Source organism: Cyprinus carpio, chromosome A2, assembly GCF_018340385.1.
Source record: "Cyprinus carpio isolate SPL01 chromosome A2, ASM1834038v1, whole genome shotgun sequence".
NCBI lineage: Eukaryota > Metazoa > Chordata > Actinopteri > Cypriniformes > Cyprinidae > Cyprinus > Cyprinus carpio.
The window spans coordinates 6,129,251-6,151,198 of NC_056573.1; the positions used below are offsets into that span (position 1 = coordinate 6,129,251).

Genomic DNA, 21,948 nt, shown 5'->3' on the forward strand with positions numbered 1-21,948 from the left:
ATGTTTTCGTCAGTGGGGTACAGTGTCCAGTTTTTTGGACCCCATTGACTTTTATTGTGCAAAAACTTTCTTCAGGAGAAATGCCAAAAAAGTTAGCTTTGCCATGTTTGGATTTTTGTGGTCTTTTGAAGAGTTTTAGGTTTTTTGCCCAGCTGCCAATGATAGACTGAACAAACCAAGCTCCCTGCCTCTCTTGTTTTTCCATTGAGCCAATCGGATGTATCATTCTTTCCTTGTTTTTTTCTTTTGGTATAGTGACTACTGTAGCATCCTGTTCATGAGCAATATTAGACAGCACATTGGATGAAGCTGAATCAATCCAGGTTGAATAGGGTGGTACACTAAAGTCTACAATGATAGAATTCACACAAACTGGCTGAGGCCAACTTTACACACCGGCCTTTTCTTCTCGGTCATGTTTTTGATGTTCTCAAATGGCATGTCAGTCATTAATTCAATAATAAATAAGATAATCACAGACCTGCTTATTGAACCATATGTGGCCCAGAGTTTTGAGAAGGGTCTGGCTGCAGACTTGCACTTGCACTCTCAGACTTGCATTCTCAGACTTGCACTCTCAGACACTTGCACTTCCGGTAGTGACATCAGTCTTTTTTATTTTTGTTCTATTTATTGATTACTTTCTGTTTGAATCTCTCAACATTTTACAACAGTAGCCAGGTGGTGAAGACAAGAAAAAAGAAACTAAATTACGAAGTCACTTGCAATCATCACTTGCACTCTCAGCTACCTGCGTCGTCACTTGCAATCGACACAAATCGTGTGTGTTGCCAATGGAGCCAAGAAGCTGTGGTGATTGAACGATTAAAACTAATTTAGTACCATAACGTACAGGGTCCTGCAAGAAAAAGACAAGACCTGCAAATCTGCGGCCACAAAACAGCAGAATATGAATGCAGTGCACAAAGTCTCTCATTAAGCGTTTCATTTCCTATAATGTAGCTTAATGGACAAAGACAATGAAATAAAAGAGCTGTAGACAGTTATTCTATATGGAAAAACGCTTAACGCAAAACTTTACATGTTGCATTTATTCTGGGCTCACCTGATTGCCTGTACATATATTTTAATAATGAAGAGGAGCATATTGAGTTTCTTCTTTATAATCTTAGTCTATTATTATGCCACATTATGTCATGTTTTGTGCATGTTTTGCCATGTTTTATACATTATTCATTATATTAATAAACTATATTGAATTTGATATTTGAATAGCATCTTAATACATTAAGCCATATTAAGTGTTTATGTTTTCTACGGGAGGAAAACGCTCAATGAGAGACTTTGTGCATTGCATTCATAATCTGCTGTTTTGAGGCCGTGGATTTGCGGGTCTTGTTTTTTTTCTTGGAGGACCCCTGTACGTTACGGTACTAATTTAGTTTTAATCATTCAATCACCACAGCTTCTTGTCTCCATTGGCAACACGCATGATTTGTGTCGATTGCAAGTGACGACGCAGGTAGCTGAGAGTGCAAGTGATGATTGCAAGTGACTTCGTAATTTAGTTTCTTTTTTCTTGCCTTCAACACCTGGCTGCTGTTGTAAAATGTTGAGAGATTCAAACAAAAAAGAATTAAATAAATAGAACAAAATATAGAATAAAGACTGCAAGTGATGTCACTACCGGAAGTGCAAGTGTCTGAGAGTGCAATTCTGAGAATGCAAGTCTGAGAGTGCAAGTGCAAGTCTGCAGCCAGACCCTTTTGGGAGTTTTTCACACTTCAGCTTAGATACGTTTCTCTTAGTAAGAGTTTTGCCATCTACCATATGTAGCCTAGTTTGCACTGGTTATCACTGACCCCAGATGTAGCAGCAGACAGAGGACAGTTTACAGCACTTTTAATACATAAAATAGATTATAGCATGAAGCAACTGTATGAAATATTCCGATGTTTACATCACATCTGGATAGATTTTAAGAGTGCTACTGGCAAGATGATTTTATCAAGAAACAAATAGTATTGAGTGACTATTTGCTACTGTTTATACAACCGTTGCCAGTTTAGACCAGCAGTTTTCTGCCATGTAATTTCGAAACTAAACCAAAAGGAGTGAGTTAGCACTGTCAATATTCTACTGATCCTCAAGCAGAAGACAAATAGAAATTCATGATGCTGAATTAAATTTGTGCTGATGCTTTGATCTTTTTTTGCTTGATCCATGAGCCAGTCATATGCTTGATGACATGAAGCATTCGATGAGTGTTTTGCAATGTTTTCTGTTTTTCAGTGTTGAATTCCTGTGCTGGTGGGGTTTGCATGCGTCTGTGCTGTAGACTTCCCCTCTGTTCAAACAGACGTTGTTTTAGAGGCCTTATTGTTACAGAGGTGATGTATTTTCCTTAGAGTGATTACGTTTGTCCCCTGGAATGCCCTGAAATTGTTTTTTTTTTTTTTTTTTTTTTTTTTTTTCCTTCATGTTTCCTTCTCTAAATTGCTCATGCTGTGATTTTGGACTTGATTTCGATGCGTGATGGATGAGCACCACACTGATAAATACTGAACAGAACAGTCTTGGTGTTTGATGTTACTGAATCATTTTTAATGCAAGAATCAGATTTGTAGTTGTTATTTTCACTTTTATGAGCTTTTTATTATAGATTTTTATGTTGACTTTCCACAATTTGGGACCATTTACAATATAAAGAGTATGTATGGCCTGTTATTTTTTGTATTTATTTATAGAGTTTCTTAGTGAAAACTTACACGCATCTTTATTGGTTTGTAATGGGTTGTTGTGTTTTTCTATATAGATTTGCAAATGTTTGTGCTGTGCCAATCTGGTTATGCTTCGAGGCTGAATGCATCTTTATATTATTCAGAGGCTGAATATACGTTAGCACTCATCTCAGCAATATATTAGACAAAAACTGAATTGCTTAATGGGCTTGTTAGGTCTGGATACAGAAAATGTTGTGTTTTCATTCATATCACATTTAAAAATCACCCAGGCTAGGGATTTATTTTAAATGACTACTACTGATATCAATGTTAATTTTTTGCACTGAAGCTCTTAGACTTAAGACATAAATGGCTTTTCATCAAATATGACAATAATGTATAGCATATGTAGCAGTGTACAAGTAGCATACATCTGTGCTCTGGTACTATGTGAGGAGCTTCCACAAAATTGTGTGATTAAAATGTGTAGAATTTCCTGAATGTGTGGGGTTTCTTCTGTTCGTGTTACCTGAAACAACATTCTGAACTGTGTTTACACAATAGCTGGTACTAATCTGGTTTAAGCGTAACCTCTCTCAACAATAGTGTGCTTTTGAAATCTGTTATGACCTACAAAAGCCATTTCCTCATTGCACAGGACAGTTACCTGCACCTGGTGGTTGCCTCAAAAGAGCCCGTCACATGGTTTCTGTGACATCTGTGGCCATATTTACGAACAAAATTGGGGGGGGATATACATCAGAAATTTACATCGGAATCTCCTAATTTTAGAACTCTTAGAACTTGTAAAGGAATTTTGTAGTTGTCCTAAGGACTCCTAAATACTTATGTATTAAATTATAATGACTTTTTAAAAACAGATATAACCTCAACCTCTTTTGTAAAGTTCATTAGACATGCAATTACCTTTCTTCAGTAACATTCAAAAATTTGTGTCAGTAATGTTTACATTTTTATGCTCACCACGGCTGCAATTATTTGGTTAGGAATACAGTAAAAACAGTAATATTGTGAAATATTTGTGGAATTTGCAAGTCTTCAATGCCACGCAGTCCTTCAGAAATCATTCTAATATATCATTCTGAATGCAAATGGTGTACGCTATCCTGTGTCAGCCGCGACACAAGGATACCTTTTCTATGTCTATTTACACTTTGATTGAACTAAAACAGCGCATCCGTGCAACGGGGCTGACACAGAAGAGCATACGCTGCTTGCGTTCAGCAGATATTTTCCAAAATGGCGCTATGGTGATGCGGAGAGATACAGAGGAGACGAATTGTTGAATAAAGTCGTTATTTTTCTTTTCTTCGCGTACAAAAAATATTCTTGTCGCTTCATAACATTACGGTTGAACCACTGATGGTAGATGGAGTATTCTGATGATGTCTTTCATACTTTTATGGACCTTGACACTGTTACTTACTTGGCAGTCAATGGGACAGTCACAAGCCTCACGGATGACTATTCTGACGATGCTTTTCGTGTTTTTATGGAGATTGAAGGTTTTATTGGTTTGGTAAGAAGTGTGGGTAAGTGAATAATGACAAAATGTTCATTTTGGAGTGGAGTATCTCTTTAAGGACACCGACAGCAGCTAGTAAGGAGAAGGAGAACTCACTTCTGCGTTCACGCGTCTGAGACGCGACTCTCTGTATGCACACCGAACACAGCATTCGAGTACTCCGTTGAATTCTTTTGCATATACAAACCCGATTCCAAAAAAGTTGGGACACTGTCACAATTGTGAATAAAAACAGAATGCAATGATGTGGAAGTTTCAAATTTCAATATTTTATTCAGAATACAACATAGATGACATATCAAATGTTTAAAACTGAAAAAAAAATGTATAATTTTAAGGGAAAAATAAGTTGAGTTTACATTTCATGGCATCAACACATCTCAAAAAAGTTGGGACAAGGCCATGTTTACCACTGTGTGGCATCCCCTCTTCTTTTTATAACGGTCTGCAAACGTCTGGGGACTGAGGAGACAAGTTGCTCAAGTTTAGGAATAGGAATGTTGTCCCATTCTTGTGTAATACAGGCTTCTAGTTGCTCAGCTGTCTTAGGTCTTCTTTGTCACATCTTCCTCTTTATGATGCGCCAAATGTTTTTTTATGGGTGAAGGATCTGGAGTGCAGGCTGGCCATTTCAGTACCTGGATCCTTCTTCTGCGCAGCCATGATGTTGTAACTGATGCAGTGTGTGGTCTGGCATTGTCATGCTGGAAAATGCAAGGTCTTCCTTGAAAGAGACGACATCTGGGTGGGAGCATATGTTGTTCTAGCACTTGGATATACCTTTCAGCATTGATGCTGCCTTTCCAGATGTGTAAGCTGCCCATGCCACACGCACTCATGCAACCCCATACCACTCAGAGATGCAGGCTTCTGAACTGAGCGCTGATAACAACTTGGGTTGTCCTTGTCCTCTTTAGTCCGAATGTCATGGCGTCCCAGTTTTCCAAAAAGAACTTCAAATTTTGATTTGTCTGACCACAGAACAGCTTTCCACTTTGCCACAGTCCATTTTAAATGAGCCTTGGCCCAGAGAAAACCTATAGAGTTTTAGCCGGCAACGGCGAATGGCACGGTGGATTGTGTTCACCGACAATGATTTCTGGAAGTATTCCTGAGCCCATGTTGTGATTTCCATTACAGTAGCATTCCTGTATGTGATGCAGTGCCGTCTAAGGGCCCGAAGATCACAGGCATCCAGTATGGTTTTCCTGCCTTGACCTTTACGCACAGAGATTGTTCCAGATTCTCTGAATCTTTGGATGATATTATGCACTGTAGATGATGATAACTTCAAACTCTTTGCAATTTTTCTCTGAGAAACTCCTTTCTGATATTGCTCCACTATTTTTCGCCGCAGCATTGGGGGAATTGGTGATCCTCTGCCTATCTTGACTTCTGAGAGACACTGCCACTCTGAGAGGCTCTTTTTATACCCAGTCATGTTGCAAATTGACCTAATAAGTTGCAAATTGGTCCTCCAGCTGTTCCTTATATGTACATTTAACTTTTCCGGCCTCTTATTGCTAACTGTCCCAACTTTTTTGGAATGTGTAGCTTTTATGAAATCCAAAATGAGCCAATATTTGGCATGACATTTCAAAATGTCTCACTTTCAACATTTGATATGTTATCTATATTCTATTGTGAATAAAATATAAGTTTATGAGATTTGTAAATTATTCCATTCTTTTTTTGCACACAATTTGTACAGTGTCCCAACTTTTTTGGAATCGGGTTTGTACTTTTGTTTCAATCATTTCAAATCTCTTGGTCCCAGGCATTAGCAAATCACTTTTAAAAGTGTTTTGTGAATACAAAAATGCCCTTGTGGAGTTTGATGATTGAATAAGTATCTCCTCAATAAGCTGGACAAGTTGAGGTGTCATTTAAGTGTGTTGCACAAACGAGTTGTGCAAGTTTAATACTTGAGGTTAGAGGGTTCATAGTAACACTGCCTTAGCAAACACCTCTAATAATGGGGAAGCAGCCTGTCCTTAAACTGAATTCTAGAGCCAGAGCTGAAACAGATCGGATAACAAAGACATGCTTTAGTTCAATAGGGTTTTACTGAGCAACTTTTACTCTCAATAGGAGAGGACCGGCATTCTCTCTTTCTCTCTCTCTCTCTCTCTCTCTCTCTCTCTCTCTCTCTCTCTCTCTCTCTCTCTCTCTCTCTCTCTCTCTCTCTCTCTCTCTCTGTGAGTACAGACCTCTTAAAATAGACAAGGCAACTCAAGAAGCCATTTTGCCTCTGGTGGAAAAACATATCAGGGTCTGCGGTCAGGGATTGCGACAGCACTCATCCTGTTGACCCGTTACACCCTGACAGTCTTGCTTTCTCCAGTCTGACCAGGATCACCATCACTCTGGAAACTTGCATTACTCATCTCTACTCTCTTCCTCTCTACAATCCATCTTCTTTTCATTTTTCTTCTTCTTCTTATTTTTTTTTTTTTCTGACAGCATTCCTTCTGACATGATTAAAGGTAAAGTACGACAGTTTGCTTTCGGCTCTACATCTAAAAATGTTAAATAGGTCCCCAAACTGTTGGCCCCACAGTGTTATTTCCAGGGGTTAGTGAGGGCATTGCCTGTTGGTAAAATATCTAAATTTGAAGCGATTTCTGTTATTTTTATTTTGTTATTATTAATAAAAAAATGGAATTAACTTCAAGCTATTTTCGATTTGATCTGTTTTACAAACGAATTTTAACAGAGTTAACAGAGACAACATTAAATACAGGAATATTGGTGACAAAAATAGACTCCTAAAGCACGTACTAGTCTTTAATTTAGTTTAATGGTAACACTTTAGTTTAGGGACCGATTCTCACTATTAAATAGTTGCTTATTAGCATGTATATTACTAGCATATTTATTAGTTTTAGTAAAAGCACATATTAATGCCTTATTCTGCATGACCATATTTTAGATCCCTTAATGCACCCCATACCTAAACTTAACAACTAACTATTAATAAACAACAAATTAGGAGTTTATTGAGGACAAGGTAATAGCCAAAAGTTAGTTAATAGTGAGAACTGGTAGTAAAGTGTGAAATTTACTAATAAATGATTGAAATCAAATGTTTTCAGTTAATATCTAATGAACCTGAGCTGATATGAACTAACAGTAAATAGTTGTATTTGTATTAGCATTATCAAAGATGAATAAATAATGTAACAAATTAGTTACTTATTGCATTAACTAACCATAACTTAATGGGATCTTATTTTTAAGTGTTACTGGAATATTTTGCATATAATATATTTGGGAACTTTACAGTATTGTCCCATGAGTTAAAGTAAGTTAATGCATTAACTAACAATGAACAATACATTTGTTACATTATTTCTTAAACTTTGTTAATGTTAATAAATACATATATTACTGATCTAAAATTATAACTGTTCTTTGTTAGTTCATTCAGCTCAGGTCCATTAAATAATATTAAAGCAACACTATGTGTAACTTTTTCTGTTTGAAATTTGCAAAATGTATATAATGAGCAAGTGCATCTTAAATTCAACTACCTGTTGTCTTATCCCAAATCACTACGGTACATTTATAATAAGTGATTATATTTGGACTATTGTAGCCTGTCACCGCTGCGGAGTAACACATACCTGCGTGAATCGGCATAGACATAAACTTAGAGAAGTAGCTCCGGTTAGAATGTTCTTCCGCGGGATACGTGCAGTTCTGTTTATTAACCGCTAGAGCGCCAAAATTTACATACTGTTGCTTTAATAGAGACAACTTTTGATTTTAATAATGTATTAATAAATGTTAAAATTAAGATATCGTAAATACATAAATTCTACAGAAATATTTTTCATTGTTAGTGCTGAATAATGTAGTTAACTAATATTAACAAACAGAAACTTATTACAAAGTGTTACCAATATTTAATGCCAATCACAAATTTGTCCCGTTCTAAAATATGGTAACAATTTAACTGCAAAATGTAGTTTGGTTGTTCTAAAAGTCATTTTTCATTGTGCAAATTAGTAAGAAATAACAGTGGGAAACAAACAATACTGTATCTGGGATGTAAATGCTAAACAAAACCACCATAATCATCATCAAAATTGTGTATAACTGTTTTATAAAAGCAGTAAGCCCCGTGAACTCCACTTCAAGTTATGCCTAACAACGCCCCTTAGCTGTTATATATTCACAGTAAACCACGGCTTCTTGGGGCTTATTGCTTCATTAACGAGCTTTACCAGTGATTACAGCTGTAATAATTGTTGACTTCTTATGTCTTCAGCATGAAGAAACTGATGTCTTTAAGCCAAAAATTCTGTCCGGGGTCACAGGGAGACCTGGACCTGAAGAAACCAGCTGGAGCCTGCAATGGTCCAGACCCGCAGGAGAAGATGATCATGAGGAGGGAGATTTCTCTCACTAACGGCATCTGCTTAATTGTGGGCAACATGATTGGCTCGGGCATCTTCGTGTCGCCCAAGGGTGTGCTGATGTACAGTGCCTCCTACGGCCTTTCGCTGGTCATTTGGGCTCTCGGGGGCATCTTTTCAGTGTTTGGTGCACTGTGTTACGCAGAACTTGGAACCACTATTACAAAGTCTGGCGCTAGTTACGTGTACATCCTGGAGGCTTTTGGGGGTTTCCTAGCATTCATTCGCCTGTGGACGTCCATCCTGCTGGTGGAGCCGGCCAGCCAGGCGGTCATCTCGCTGACGTTTGCCAACTACCTGGTGGAAGCGCTCTACCCAACCTGTCAGCCTCCGTACGATGCTGTGAGACTGATAGCAGCGGCTTGTCTCTGTGAGTCCTTAGTGTGAAAGATTGTGAAGTCTTGTCTGCTTTTTTAAATATTCCAGCTACAATACTGTCTTTTTAATCTTTCATCAACCACCTCTGAAACAACTTCCGTTTTCGGCTGGTTCCTGTTAGCCGTTGTTGTGTGAGATCCTGTCACCCCAAAGCCATTGTATTAGCTGAGACAACTTTTTTATGTGTGCCCAATTCAGTGCCTGATTAGAAATGACAAAAAATGACTTTATCATATATTTTTTCTTAATTACGAAAAATGAATTTGTCATTTCAATTACATATAATATTATACGACCAAAGCTAAACGTTTTCAAATTAAACATTTCACTTTGTGTTTTCAGTTAGCTTAGCTGATTAGCTTAGCATAGCGTTTACTCTTTAAGAAAAAGTCTGATAAAGCAATACTTCACCCAAATATGATACTTTTTGTCATCATTTACTTACCCTCATGTTGCTGCAAAACAGTTTGACTTTCTTTCTTCTGCTAAACACAAAAAAATATATTTTGAGAAATTTCTCAATGTTTATTTGTTCATACGATGCAAGTCAGTGGGCTCTAGTGTTGTTTGGTACCCAGTGATCTTCAAAATATCTTCTTTTGGGTTTTACAGAAGAATAAATGATGACAGAACTTTCATGTTTAGGTGAACTAACCTTTATTTAAAACAAGATATCACATTAACACATTTTTATTTCGGCATTAAGGAGGAGGGATAGGCTCGAGAACAGCACCTTATAACATTTGACAAAAAACATGTATAATTATTAATTACAGATTGCATCATTATTATTATTGTAGATGCTGTGTCAGTGATTTTATTTCTTTATTTTGTGAGTGTGTGAGAAATATCTTCTGCCGTCTTTCACATCACAACACACAAAACCTTTTTTTTCTTCACTAAATTTCACACATACTGCAGATCCTTCTGTGTGACATTCACAGCCCATTTCACTTCTCTAATGTTATGTGGAAAAAACTAAATTCGAGTGTGAAAACTGGCTGTTTCATGCCACAATTAACAAATACGGCTAAACTATTACATTAAAAGAAAGATTATGAAGACATTTTATTTTTATTTAGAATAATGTGCACTAATGAATCATCGACCACTAATTTCTAAAGAGACGTAGGCCAACTATTGCAGGTCTGACGATTGCAGACACTGGTGTTTGGGTGAAAGATCAACAACAACACGTCCTTTACAAAGAATTGATTATACCACAGTACAGATGGTAATCTGATACTGATTATTGTTATGTTCACACATCATTATATTTACATGGTACTCCAAAGTACTTCAAAGGATACCATGATTTCACTATAACACAGATTCAAAAAGCCATGTACTTTTTGTTGGTGGCTCCTGTTGTCTAAGTGTACATTCATTTGTAATGGCTTTTGTCAAAATCTACAAATCTAGGTCTATATAAATGTTACTTTTGATGAATGTATTCTAAAGCAAACAGAGTTTGAGCAAAGTGAAAACGAAACAAGCATGAATGTGGCACTTTTCTCAGTTTTGCCTGATTTTTATTTTTGCCTGCTCTAATACACGAGACAGAGGAGGTGTTTTTGTTTCTCTTTTCTTCTCAGCAGCTGTTGCCTTCACACAGTTTCCAGTCAGAGTTAAATGTGTTCTCAGAAGGCAGGGACATGATCCACCCAGTGCATGAGGACAGACTGTAACAACACACACACGATTCACGTGCTAACTGAGATCGGACCTGGCACTTTCCAAGAATAGGGTACCCAAAAAATAAATAAATAAATAAATAAATAATAATAATAATAAATACAGTCATTTGTTTATTTTTGTCAAATATCAATGCTTATTGCTTAACTTTCAGAAAATGTAGATTATCAACTTCACAGATCAAACAATTGTTATATCAGCTCATATACATTATATGAGCTGATTTGTTTTACACATATCTTGTATAATGTTTATTTATTTATTTATTCATTTATTTGTCAATAAAATAAAAATGCACTGTAAAAATTTTTTACAAAAATGGAAAAGGAACTGTTCTGTTATTTTTATAGACATTTCCTTCAACCCTGAAACACAACACAATGCAATGTGTAATAAAATAAATAAAAAAAATAAATAAAAATTGGTGAACACCCGTGAAAAATAATTATGGAAAATTTCTTCATGTTAAAACAATACATTGACTCCTTTTATGGACTTTTCTTGGAGCGTAAAATAAAAAAAAAAAAAAAAAAAGAGACCAAATGTTGTTTGACGTTACTCATAAATTTATATTCCCTATAAATTAAATAAAAAAAATTTCTTAAAGCAATGTTGGGAAGATGGCTGAGCTTTGTGTTAATTTGTGTAACATTATTGTTGCAGTTTTGAAAATCCCTATTTTGTCAAACAATTTTGATGTACAACAGGGTTATGCATAGAATGTTGGACAAAGCTAAACTTTACATTTTTGATAATGATTTTTACCACAATACACTGAATTACAGATAGATAACTTTCAATTTTATAATGTTGTATTATTTGAATTGTTGCATATTGTCGAAAAGGTCAAGACCCTGAGGTGGGACTGGCCAAAATCACTATTTGAAATGACAAAACAGTGTTTTGAATGGCCTACTTTCATGCTATATTAATATTTTGTTGTATAATAGTTTAAATAAACATTTATAAAAAGTAACTGGGACACTATAATGTACTATATTCATGGAAAGTGTTTTTGAGAAAATAAGAGCAGCACACAGAACCAACCTTATATGTAATATCTTGCGAGTCATCTGTTGACTGAAACATTAATGTTAAACCTCCTGATATTCACACAGCTGATTTCCAGATGTATTTAATGTGGTCCTCCTTATTTCTCTTTCCTCAGGTATTCTGATCTTCATAAACTGTGCTTATGTGAAGTGGGGCACTTTGGTTCAAGATATTTTCACATACGCCAAGATCATGTCTCTACTCCTCGTCATCACAGTGGGCATCATTAAGATAATTAATGGTAAAAGTAGTTTCTAGATGATCCTGATGGGGTTTATAGGTGGATTTGTTACAGTAATTAAGAGGAATTGAGATTGCATGAACAAGGAAGTAACTATTAATTATAGTTCAGGTTGCACCTACATAGGTTTTGTTGTATTAAAAGCATCATAGCTAATTATCTCAGTGCTTCTTGTACTGCTTAACCATATAATGTTCTCTCTGTGTTTCTCATACTTCCTTATGTGCACCACAGGAGAAACAAAGAACTTCATTAATGCATTCGAGGGTTCCTCCACGGAGGCGGGCAGCATTGCCCTGGCTCTTTATTCGGCTCTGTTCTCCTACTCCGGCTGGGACACGCTCAACTTTGTTACTGAAGAGATCAAAAACCCTGAGAGGTGTCAGCATAACCATTTGTTCCACATTTAAATGGATATTGTGTTATTCAGTAATTGCGCATCTATGTACAAAAATCACATACTCCTGGTGGCCTTAGAAACCAGTATTTTAAACCAATAATATGACTCTACAAATACTTTTTTTCTGAGTAACTATAAATAAAATAAAAATGACATGATGACAAAATGTATCCTGGCAACTTAGAGGTCTGAAACAAATAAATGAGAGGTAAAGTTGTGTGGAAACCCTTATGTACTTTTTGGGGGGCATATTTTAATGCAAAATACTAGCTGCAGTCAATAATACAGATTTAATAATACTGAACAATGCTAATAACACATTTAAGTGTGTATGCACCTGTCACAAATCTGTTGGAAATTTTGTATATATATATATATATATATATATATATATATATATATATATATATTATATATATAAATAAATATGCTATATATATATATTTGTTCATAAATAAATTGTGTACAAAATTTCTAAATGAAACTGCATTTTAAATAATTCATTAATCCATACATAAAATCAGTCACTCTCTTTTTTCCTGAATGAATCAGACGTTTTAAACAAATATGTTGAATGAATGATTTAATGACTCTCTCAGTAACATTCACTGGTCGACACCTACTGGCTTTTTTAGTCTCATATTTGAACATATTTCTTTTTTTTCATCATTTGATTTCAATATTAACTTTTAATTAAAACACCACTCATTACATTTTTCAAGCAGTAACTGCAGTGTAATTTCTTGCCCTTTGCGCTGCATTAAACCATACTTAAAAAAATGACATTATCATTGACTAAAACTAAACTAAAATACTTTAATTAAAATGTTTAAACTAATTTTAAAGCTAAAATTCTCTAAACCCTAACACTTGAATATAACTAAAGACTAAGCCTAAATTACAAAATAGCTGACAGAATTAACACTAATTAATAGAGATATTAAATAAATTAATTTTGTTTCAGATCACACATTATTTGTTGTCTAGTATTTGTAACCAATTTTGTTCCAACACCACCAGTATATATCAGACCTGTGGTGTGTTTCTCTTTCTGCATTTCCATTTGCATTTATCCTAAGCATTTACTCTTTCTCCTTAATTGTTCATAGGAACCTTCCCATCGCTATAGGCATCTCCATGCCAATAGTGACAGTCATCTACATACTGACCAACGTGGCATACTATGCCGTGCTGGACATGCCTTCTTTCATGGGTAGTGACGCAGTGGCTGTAGTAAGGATCTTTCTGATGATCAAATATCTAATCTTTAGTCTTTATGAGTTTATTCTATAAATTAAGCCATCATTTGATTAAAATATCAGTCTGTGTCCCCATCTGTAGACATTTGGAAATCAGGTGCTGGGCCCCATTAGCTGGGTCGTTCCCATCGCCGTGGCCATGTCGTGCTACGGAGGACTCAATGCCTCCATCATTGCCGCCTCCAGGTCAGCTTATCTCTTTCCAGTTAAAACAACAAGGAGGACGCTGAAGTCTTGATATATGCGTATAGTAAAAGTTGTGTCCTATTTCATGTTAGGTTGTTTTTTGTGGGGGCGAGAGAAGGCCACCTTCCCATCAGCTTAAGTCTGATCCACGCTGAGCGCTACACTCCTGTACCTGCACTCCTCTTCAATGTAAGCCTCTTGACTTTTTCTACAGTTATCAGTGTGTACATTATTTGGACCAGATTGTCTATGATAATATGATACTACAATATATTCCACATGATATGATGTTCACAACCCATTTTACTTCTGTAATATGATGTACTTCTGTGGGGAAAAGGTATAGCTGGCCTTTAACCATTGGAAAGTCTCTGAATCATGGTTCTGCTTGGAGAAACTTCATTAACTTTGCAAATCTTTTGTTTTGAACCAACTATCAAGTCATGCAATTTCAGAAAGCAAGGCTTTAAGTCATTAACTGTTTCAAATACGTTCCGAATGTCAATAGTTCACCAGTAAGCAGCGAAAAGACACTTTTATGTATGTTTTACGTCACCATCTTGGCAGCGCGTCACTCCCGGATAATCGAAAATGGGCAAAGAGGAAGGACGTGGGTGGAGCTGGTTGCTGAAACCACGCCCACCTAGCTCGACAGTGGTGACAGCAGCGGTAATCCACCTGTCACTCAAGTGACCATGCCCTAAATTATGCAGAACTTTAATGCTTAATATAATTTAAATGGATGAGTTATAAAAAAATTCACCCCCCTCACAGTTGTCATGAAGGGCAAAATTAGCTATATAGACCAAAACTACTTTTTGTACCAGGCTGTAAACATTTTTTTTTCCCCCTGCTGTAAAGTTGGGTATTTGAACATCGGGAGTCTATGGGACTGACTCCCTTTTGCAGTCAGCTTCTAGCGGCCAGTTGATGAATTGCAGTTATAGTCACCTCCGTGTTGGTTTCACTGGAAGCTTGCTGCTTGTTTCAAACCAAGCAGCTTTCTGCTGGTTCAACCAACATGAACATGAGCAAAATCTGTATGGAAAACCTCATGAGAGAGCAGATTCCTGTCTGGATTTCATCCACAAAATTTCACATGGTAAATGTGATTGCACATTTACACCTAGTGGTGTGGATGTAGCATCGTGCAAAACAATTGTTTTTACTAACTGATGTCATTGTAGAAACACCCAATTAACATTCAGTTCAAATGAGTATATTCTGTGAATGAAAATGTTCAATCATCACAGAAGTCATGTGATTTTTCATTAGGTGATCTGCTCCACATTTAGAATAGCTTTTATTAGGCTACTGAAAAGAGTGGAGCGGGTGGAAGTCATTTTAAAAAATTTAACAAGTGCTACTCATGTCTTTTATGGTAAAAATAAATTGTAATGAGAAAAAAAAAATCGAATGCACCCTAAGATTAATGTGTAAAGGACTGCTGTTATGATTGGCTGCCTTCTTTGTGTGTGAAATAAGCCATGTATCTAAATGGGCGTTGATAAGCACTGGATTTGTGGCTGTTTGTAGGGCGTGATGGGTCTGATCTTCCTGTGCGTGGAGGATGTGTTTCAACTCATCAACTACTTCAGCTTCAGTTACTGGCTGTATGTGGGCCTGTCTGTGGCCGGACTCATTTACCTGCGCATCACACAGCCTGACAGACACAGGCCGGTCAAGGTAACTGGATCCATGCAGCGGTCCAGCATACACATCTGATTATTACATGGTGTTTGAATAACAGTATGTTTTATTCTGTGTGTTTGTTGACCCTGCTGTTTTCGGGTCTTTTTCTCCATTAGCTCACATTGTTCTTTCCCTTCGTCTACTGCCTGTGCAGTGTGTTCCTCGTGATCGTTCCTCTGTACAGCGACACCATTAACTCTCTCATAGGAGTTTCCATCGCACTGTCTGGAGTGCCAGTTTATTACCTGTGCATCTACTTGCCCTCAGAGAAACGACCAAAATGGATTGGTAAACTAAATGGTGAGGATAATAATATTAAACATTTATTAATATAAGAGGATATTTTTTTTTAATTAAGCTGCAAATGTCCTGACATCAGATATGAATGCATTTAAACTTATAATCACCAACACTTAGGCTGAGAAGGTTTAGGTGTTGGTTCCCTAATCGACTTAAATTGATGTGACCAGTTTGACCTCTGTTTCACAAAAAACTTACAGTAAATGCATGGTGTAAATGTAGGTTTACAGAGTTATAAAGGCATAGCAGAAAAAATGTCCTGTTTAATTGTAAGGGTCAGAGAGAGTAAAATGGTCAATCTCAAAAATGAGAACTTAATAATATTTATAATATCTTACAGGAATTTTTATTTTATTTTATCACTGGAATATGCAGAAGCAGTGAAAGTCTTGATTTGTAATCGTAAGGGTCAGAGAGAGTAAAAATGGTCATAAAAAATTAGGACTTAGGCAACAGCAACAACAAAAAAAAAACATACTAATATCTCACAAGAATTAAATTTAGTTTAATAGGAATGAATTGATTTTAACTATAGTATGAAGAAGCAGTGAAAAGAAACATGTCAGCTCTTTTACAGCGATGAACTCTTTTTCCTCTATTTCTTTTTTCTTTCTTTTTTTTTTTGTTCATAAATAGTCATGCGGTGAAAGCATTATAACCATAGCAGCTACCACTCCACCACAACAAACATGTGACTATTATTCATGCAACTTCACAGTTCTGCTTAATTTATTATGTGAATCAAGCCAAGGAGTGGTTAGATGTTTTCTTTTGGTATGAAGGAGGACCTCAAATTTAGACTCAGAAATGTTTTATGAGATACAAAGTTATGTACACAACCAGAACTTTATCACAAAATGTTAGAGAATATGCTTAAAATAATAAGGTTCATGCTTAAAATAAGAAAAAAATATATATTTTCCAATGGGATGGTGCAGGTAAAATGATAGGTAAATGCATAAAAATATTTTTGTATTATATTTTGTTTTATAATGTAACTGGAAAATCAGTTTTTTTTCTCTCTCTCTCTCTCTCTCAGTGTAACTCCATTGCTCCTGTTTTCTCCAGCGTGTTTCTTCTCTCTTTTCTCCATGCCAGATGCTGTTACCAAATACACTCAGATCATGTGCTGCTGCTGCCTAACTGACCTGGATGTGGAGCCAGAGAAGTTGGCAGAACCAAAGACTCAATAACTATTTCAAGAGGACATGCCTGGAGCATGGATTCCATCTCTGAGAAAAAAGACAAAAGCAAATACCTCATGGATTTATACAGTATATCTCATAGAGATCAAATTCTGACGATGTCTCCAAGATAACTTTTTTGCTCAGTTTAACTGAATAGCAAAATACTGTGTGTAATTTATCATACTGGTGTGTTTCATCACTGTTCGCCATTTTTTATTTCATTTACTCTGTCAAGGTCTGAATGAAGTTCCTACGCCACTGACTTAAGAAGACTGTGCTTAAAGGTACTGGAAGACATTGAACTACTTTTTAGTTCAGACTTGGAAGGAGCTAAATGTAAAAGGCAAACTGGACAACATAACTCATCTCAGCCATTTTGGGACTACAGTATAGACTCATGGGACTTTCTTGTAAAAGAAAATGCTCATTTCTTTTTTGTACTGTTTGTAAGATGCAGTAAAAACGGAAGAATATTTGATATCGAGTTGTGAAATTCAAAGATAAGTGATTTTGTCATTTTGATATTAGTGCACTTTTTCTGTATGATAACTACACTTGGTGTCTGGTTGTCTGTATTTGATGTCCTTTGTTCACTTTACAAAAGAAAACAGGAAGTATCGCTTAGACGTCACTGAATATGTCTTGAGTGTTTGTGTAATTTAAAAGTTCTTAGAAAGTTAATAGCTTTGATTTGCTTTTCTGCCTTAATGGATAATGTTTTGAATATGTTGTAATTGATGGGCCATGACTTGGGGATTTTTCCAGATGGCTAAAAATAGAGAAAACTATGGCAGTCTGGAGCTCCAGTGTCAGATGTCCGGGTGATGATTGCAAGAGATGCCTTTAGCCTCTGACGCACAACATGAGACAATCCAAACATTTTATGAAATCATTAGATCTCATTTCATCGGTCTCACACCTCTCTCAGTGTATGTCTAACTTTTATCCATTTAGCTTGCTTTACATTGATGCATTTAGTGTATATATATATATATATATATATATGTATATATATATATATATATATGTATATTATATATATATATATATGTATATATATATATATATATATATATATATATATATGTATATATATATATATATATATATATATATATATATATGTATATATATATATATATGTATATATATATATATATAAAACACAGTGATCTTTCAGATGTCATTGGTAAATGTAAAATATGTCTATACATAAAACATCTCCATATTTTATTAGCTTTAAAATAAAAATGTCTTTTCATTTTGTTTATCTGTTTTGACATGCAAACAACTATAGTCTGTGATTTGCAGTTGACATTTAATATATGCCCCATCACAGCACAACTCTTGTTTTTTGTGGCCGTTGGATTCTGGTTTCATACATTTACATTACATTTACATTTAGTCATTTAGCAGACGCTTTTATCCAGAGCGACAAAGACAAATGAGGACAATGGAAGCAATCAAAAACTAACAAAAGAGCAACATGTAAGTGCAAATGACAAGTCTCGGTTAGCCTAACGCCGTACACGTAGCAAGGTATATATTTATATAAACACACATTTATATATTTATATTTATATAAATACACATACACACACACACAAACACAAAGAAAAGCAAGTAGATAGAATAGAAAAAATAGAAAGCTAGTGTTAGTTTTTTTTATATATATAAACAAGATATATAGATTAAGTAAAGTTAAAATAGAATGGAAAGTGCAAGAGAGGGTCAAATAAAGATGGAACAGGTGTGTTTTTAGTCGTTTCTTGAAGATGGCTAAGGACTCAGCTGCTTGGATTGAGTTGGGCAGGTCATTCCACCAGAAGGGAACAGTTAATGAAAAAGTCTGTGAAAGTGATTGAGTGCCTCTTTGAGATGGCACAATAATGCGTTGTTCACTTGCAGAACGCAAGCTTCTAGAGGTCATATAAGTCTGAAGTAATGAATTTAAGTAAAGGGGTGCAGAGCCAGTGGTGGTTTTGTAGGCAGCGGCATTTTGGATTAATTATAAAGGTTTGATAGAACTGGCTGGAAGACCTGCCAAGAGAGCATTGCAATAGTCCAGCCTGGACAGATCAAGAGCTTAAAAAAGGAGTTGTGTTGCATGTTCTGAAAGAAAGGGCCTGATCTTCCTAATGTTAAATAAAGCAAATCTGCAGGACTGGGCAGTTTTAGCAATGTGGTCTGAGAAATTCAGCTTATCATCAATCACAACTCCAAGGTTTCTGGCTGTTTTTAAATGAGTTATGGTTGATGAGCCTAACTGGATGGTGAAATTTTGATAAAAGTGATGGGTTTGTTTAAACAACAAGCAGTTCTGTCTTAGCCAGGTTGAGATGAAGGTTATGGTCCGTCATCCAACAAGAAATGTCTGTTAGACAAGCTGAGATGCGAGCAGCTATCATCAGATCATCAGGATGGAATGAGAGGTAGAGTTGAGTGTCATCAGCATAGCAGTGATATGAAAAGCCATGCTTCTGAATGACAGAATGTCTTGTAGACAGAGAAGAGAAGTGGTCCAAGAACTGAGCCCTGATGCACCCCAGTAGTTAGTAGTTCATACAATGATTGAAATAAAAGTAAATCAAAGGATGTGTCATAACAGAGCTGAAATGTTGACTTTACCATGTGTCATGGAAAGAAAGTAAAACTGAAACCCACTTAGCTTCATGCAGCCCTATGACTCAGTGTAATTTCAACATATTTAGTCATTTGATTAAAACAAATCCTCACCTCAAGATCATTTCAAACACTTCTGTTTTCTAAATAGTCTTTTTTTAATGTTTAAACTGAATTATTAATAACAGTATTTATTTTCAGAAATGTGACTGTTAAGTGATGAGAAGGAACTAAACTTGAGTAATATGAATAGAGAAGGGGAACCAACATCAATGTTAATATATAATTAATGTATCTTTTTAATGACATGTGGCCTGTCTGCCCTTTTGAAAAACACCTGTTAATTTTATATAGTATTGATGAATCCTGTGACAAATGGGGGAAGATGTCTGTTAGCATGTCCATGCTTCTGAAGGTTTGTCTGGTGAAAACAGCTTTCTCAGCCCCTGCTGGTAGATACTGTAACTACACAAAGGTCCAAAAAACATCTGCTTGTACTGTATGTTTGCATCTGTTTTGGAAGAGAATTGAACTGAATTGGACAATGACATCACTGAATCCATTATGAATCGCCTTTAACTGAAACAATGATTCTTACTATTGTTGTCTTTTTAGAGCCGCTTTACTGCAGAATTGAATTTTCTTTTGCTTATTGACACTGTTTTCCTGCTTGACACTGTAAAGCTGCTTTGACACAATCTGTATTGTATAAAGTGTTATATAAATAAAGGTGACTTGACTTGACTGTTGACAGCTGTTTAAAAGTAGTCATATAAAATACATTTTTGCAAGCAACATCTATAGGGCTATAATTAATAATCTGTGAAAAAACTTTTGAAGTCACTGAAACGTTTTTTAAAAACATATTGTTGAAATATAGGGTACAACTGGGCTAAAGGCACACATTAAGTAAAAAAATGTGCTTTTCACTACACCCATTATGTATGATTGCAGAAAAAATATATATGTTTGTACTGAACATTTATGAAGTAACAGATTTTGTATGAAAATAAATCAAGTAGTTTATTTTGTTTAAAAATCTTATAAATGTATAAGGTGGCAAGGCACTGAAGGAAATCCCATAATAATTTAATATGGATTTACAGTAGTTACAACAAATTATATTTTATTATATGATATATGATTAATATTAATTTTTAAAAGTAACAACAACAACAAAAAAAAAAAGTGATGGTTTCTAAATAGTAAATATGATGGTTTCATTATAAACATGATGATTATCTCTAAGGTGGACACCCAACTTAACATATGACATTTGCTAGCCTATCTGAATCTAACCATGCCAGCTTTATTATCATGTTATTTATTGTGCCTTTCGCCCCAACAGCAGGGGTGCTTTTTACCCCAAATACCTATTCTTCCATTACTATTAATTACCTTAAACAAAACAGAAAATCATTAAGACATTTGTTTCAAAATGTTCAATAAATATTAGATCAAATTTGCAAAGAATCAGCTTTGCGCCAGGATCAGCCAAATTTCCACATGCATCTTGAAAAGTGCATGTTTTGGAAAGTGCTACTTTTTGTGCCATTAGTGGTTTAGAGGAAAATAAAATCAGGGCGCCTTTAGCCCCGTTGTACCTGCATGTAAAAAAATAAAATCTCTGGCGTTTCAGCGATGACTCATCTGAACGCCTCTGATTGACATGAACTCAACAGAATCGTGTGTGATTGGTTATAATGAACAACGCTGTATGATCCGATATGAGTAGATCTATAAATGTAATGCCACAATCAACACTTTTCCTTTTATTTTCACTTTATTTGCGACAGTCATAATATATTTAACTGAGCTTGGGCCTTTTTGCCTTAACCCCCGTTAATTTCAGACCCGTGGCCAGGGGAAGGCTGTATGCAGAAAGAGCAGACTCAAAAGAATGATTAAATCACAAATGATTATCATCATTCAAAAGAACAGTATTCAGTTGAAATAAAAAATATTTTGTAACATTATAAACATATTTACAGTCACTTTATTAAATGTAATGCATCCTTGCAGAATAAAAGTGTCTTTTAAATATACATTAAACTTATTTACATAGTATGTTTAGATATTAGATACAAAGGCATTTGTCCAATTCTTGCTTACATCTAATTTGTGAAAATACTTTTTGAAAAGACTGTAAACATTCATGAAAAGGCTGTTTGTGTGTACAGCATAAATAAACCCATACAGAAGTCACATAGATTGAAATATATTAATACTAAATAGATTTTCATATATTGAAATATCTTAAATTCAAATAGAAGAAAATATATTT

At 35.4% G+C, this 21,948-nt stretch overlaps 1 protein-coding gene across 1 annotated transcript; it reads left to right on the forward strand.

Annotated features, from left to right (window-relative positions):
* The first annotated feature begins 6,453 nt into the window (after positions 1-6,453).
* Positions 6,454-17,678, forward strand: LOC109061874 (Y+L amino acid transporter 2-like). Its single transcript, XM_019078950.2, has 10 exons — positions 6,454-6,716; positions 8,504-9,021; positions 11,893-12,018; positions 12,253-12,397; positions 13,528-13,651; positions 13,760-13,863; positions 13,956-14,052; positions 15,400-15,549; positions 15,672-15,855; positions 16,954-17,678. Exons 2-10 carry the CDS (start codon positions 8,505-8,507, stop codon positions 17,046-17,048), a joined length of 1,542 nt encoding a protein of 513 aa, XP_018934495.1. The 5' UTR covers positions 6,454-6,716; position 8,504; the 3' UTR covers positions 17,049-17,678.
* Positions 17,679-21,948: the final 4,270 nt, after the last annotated feature.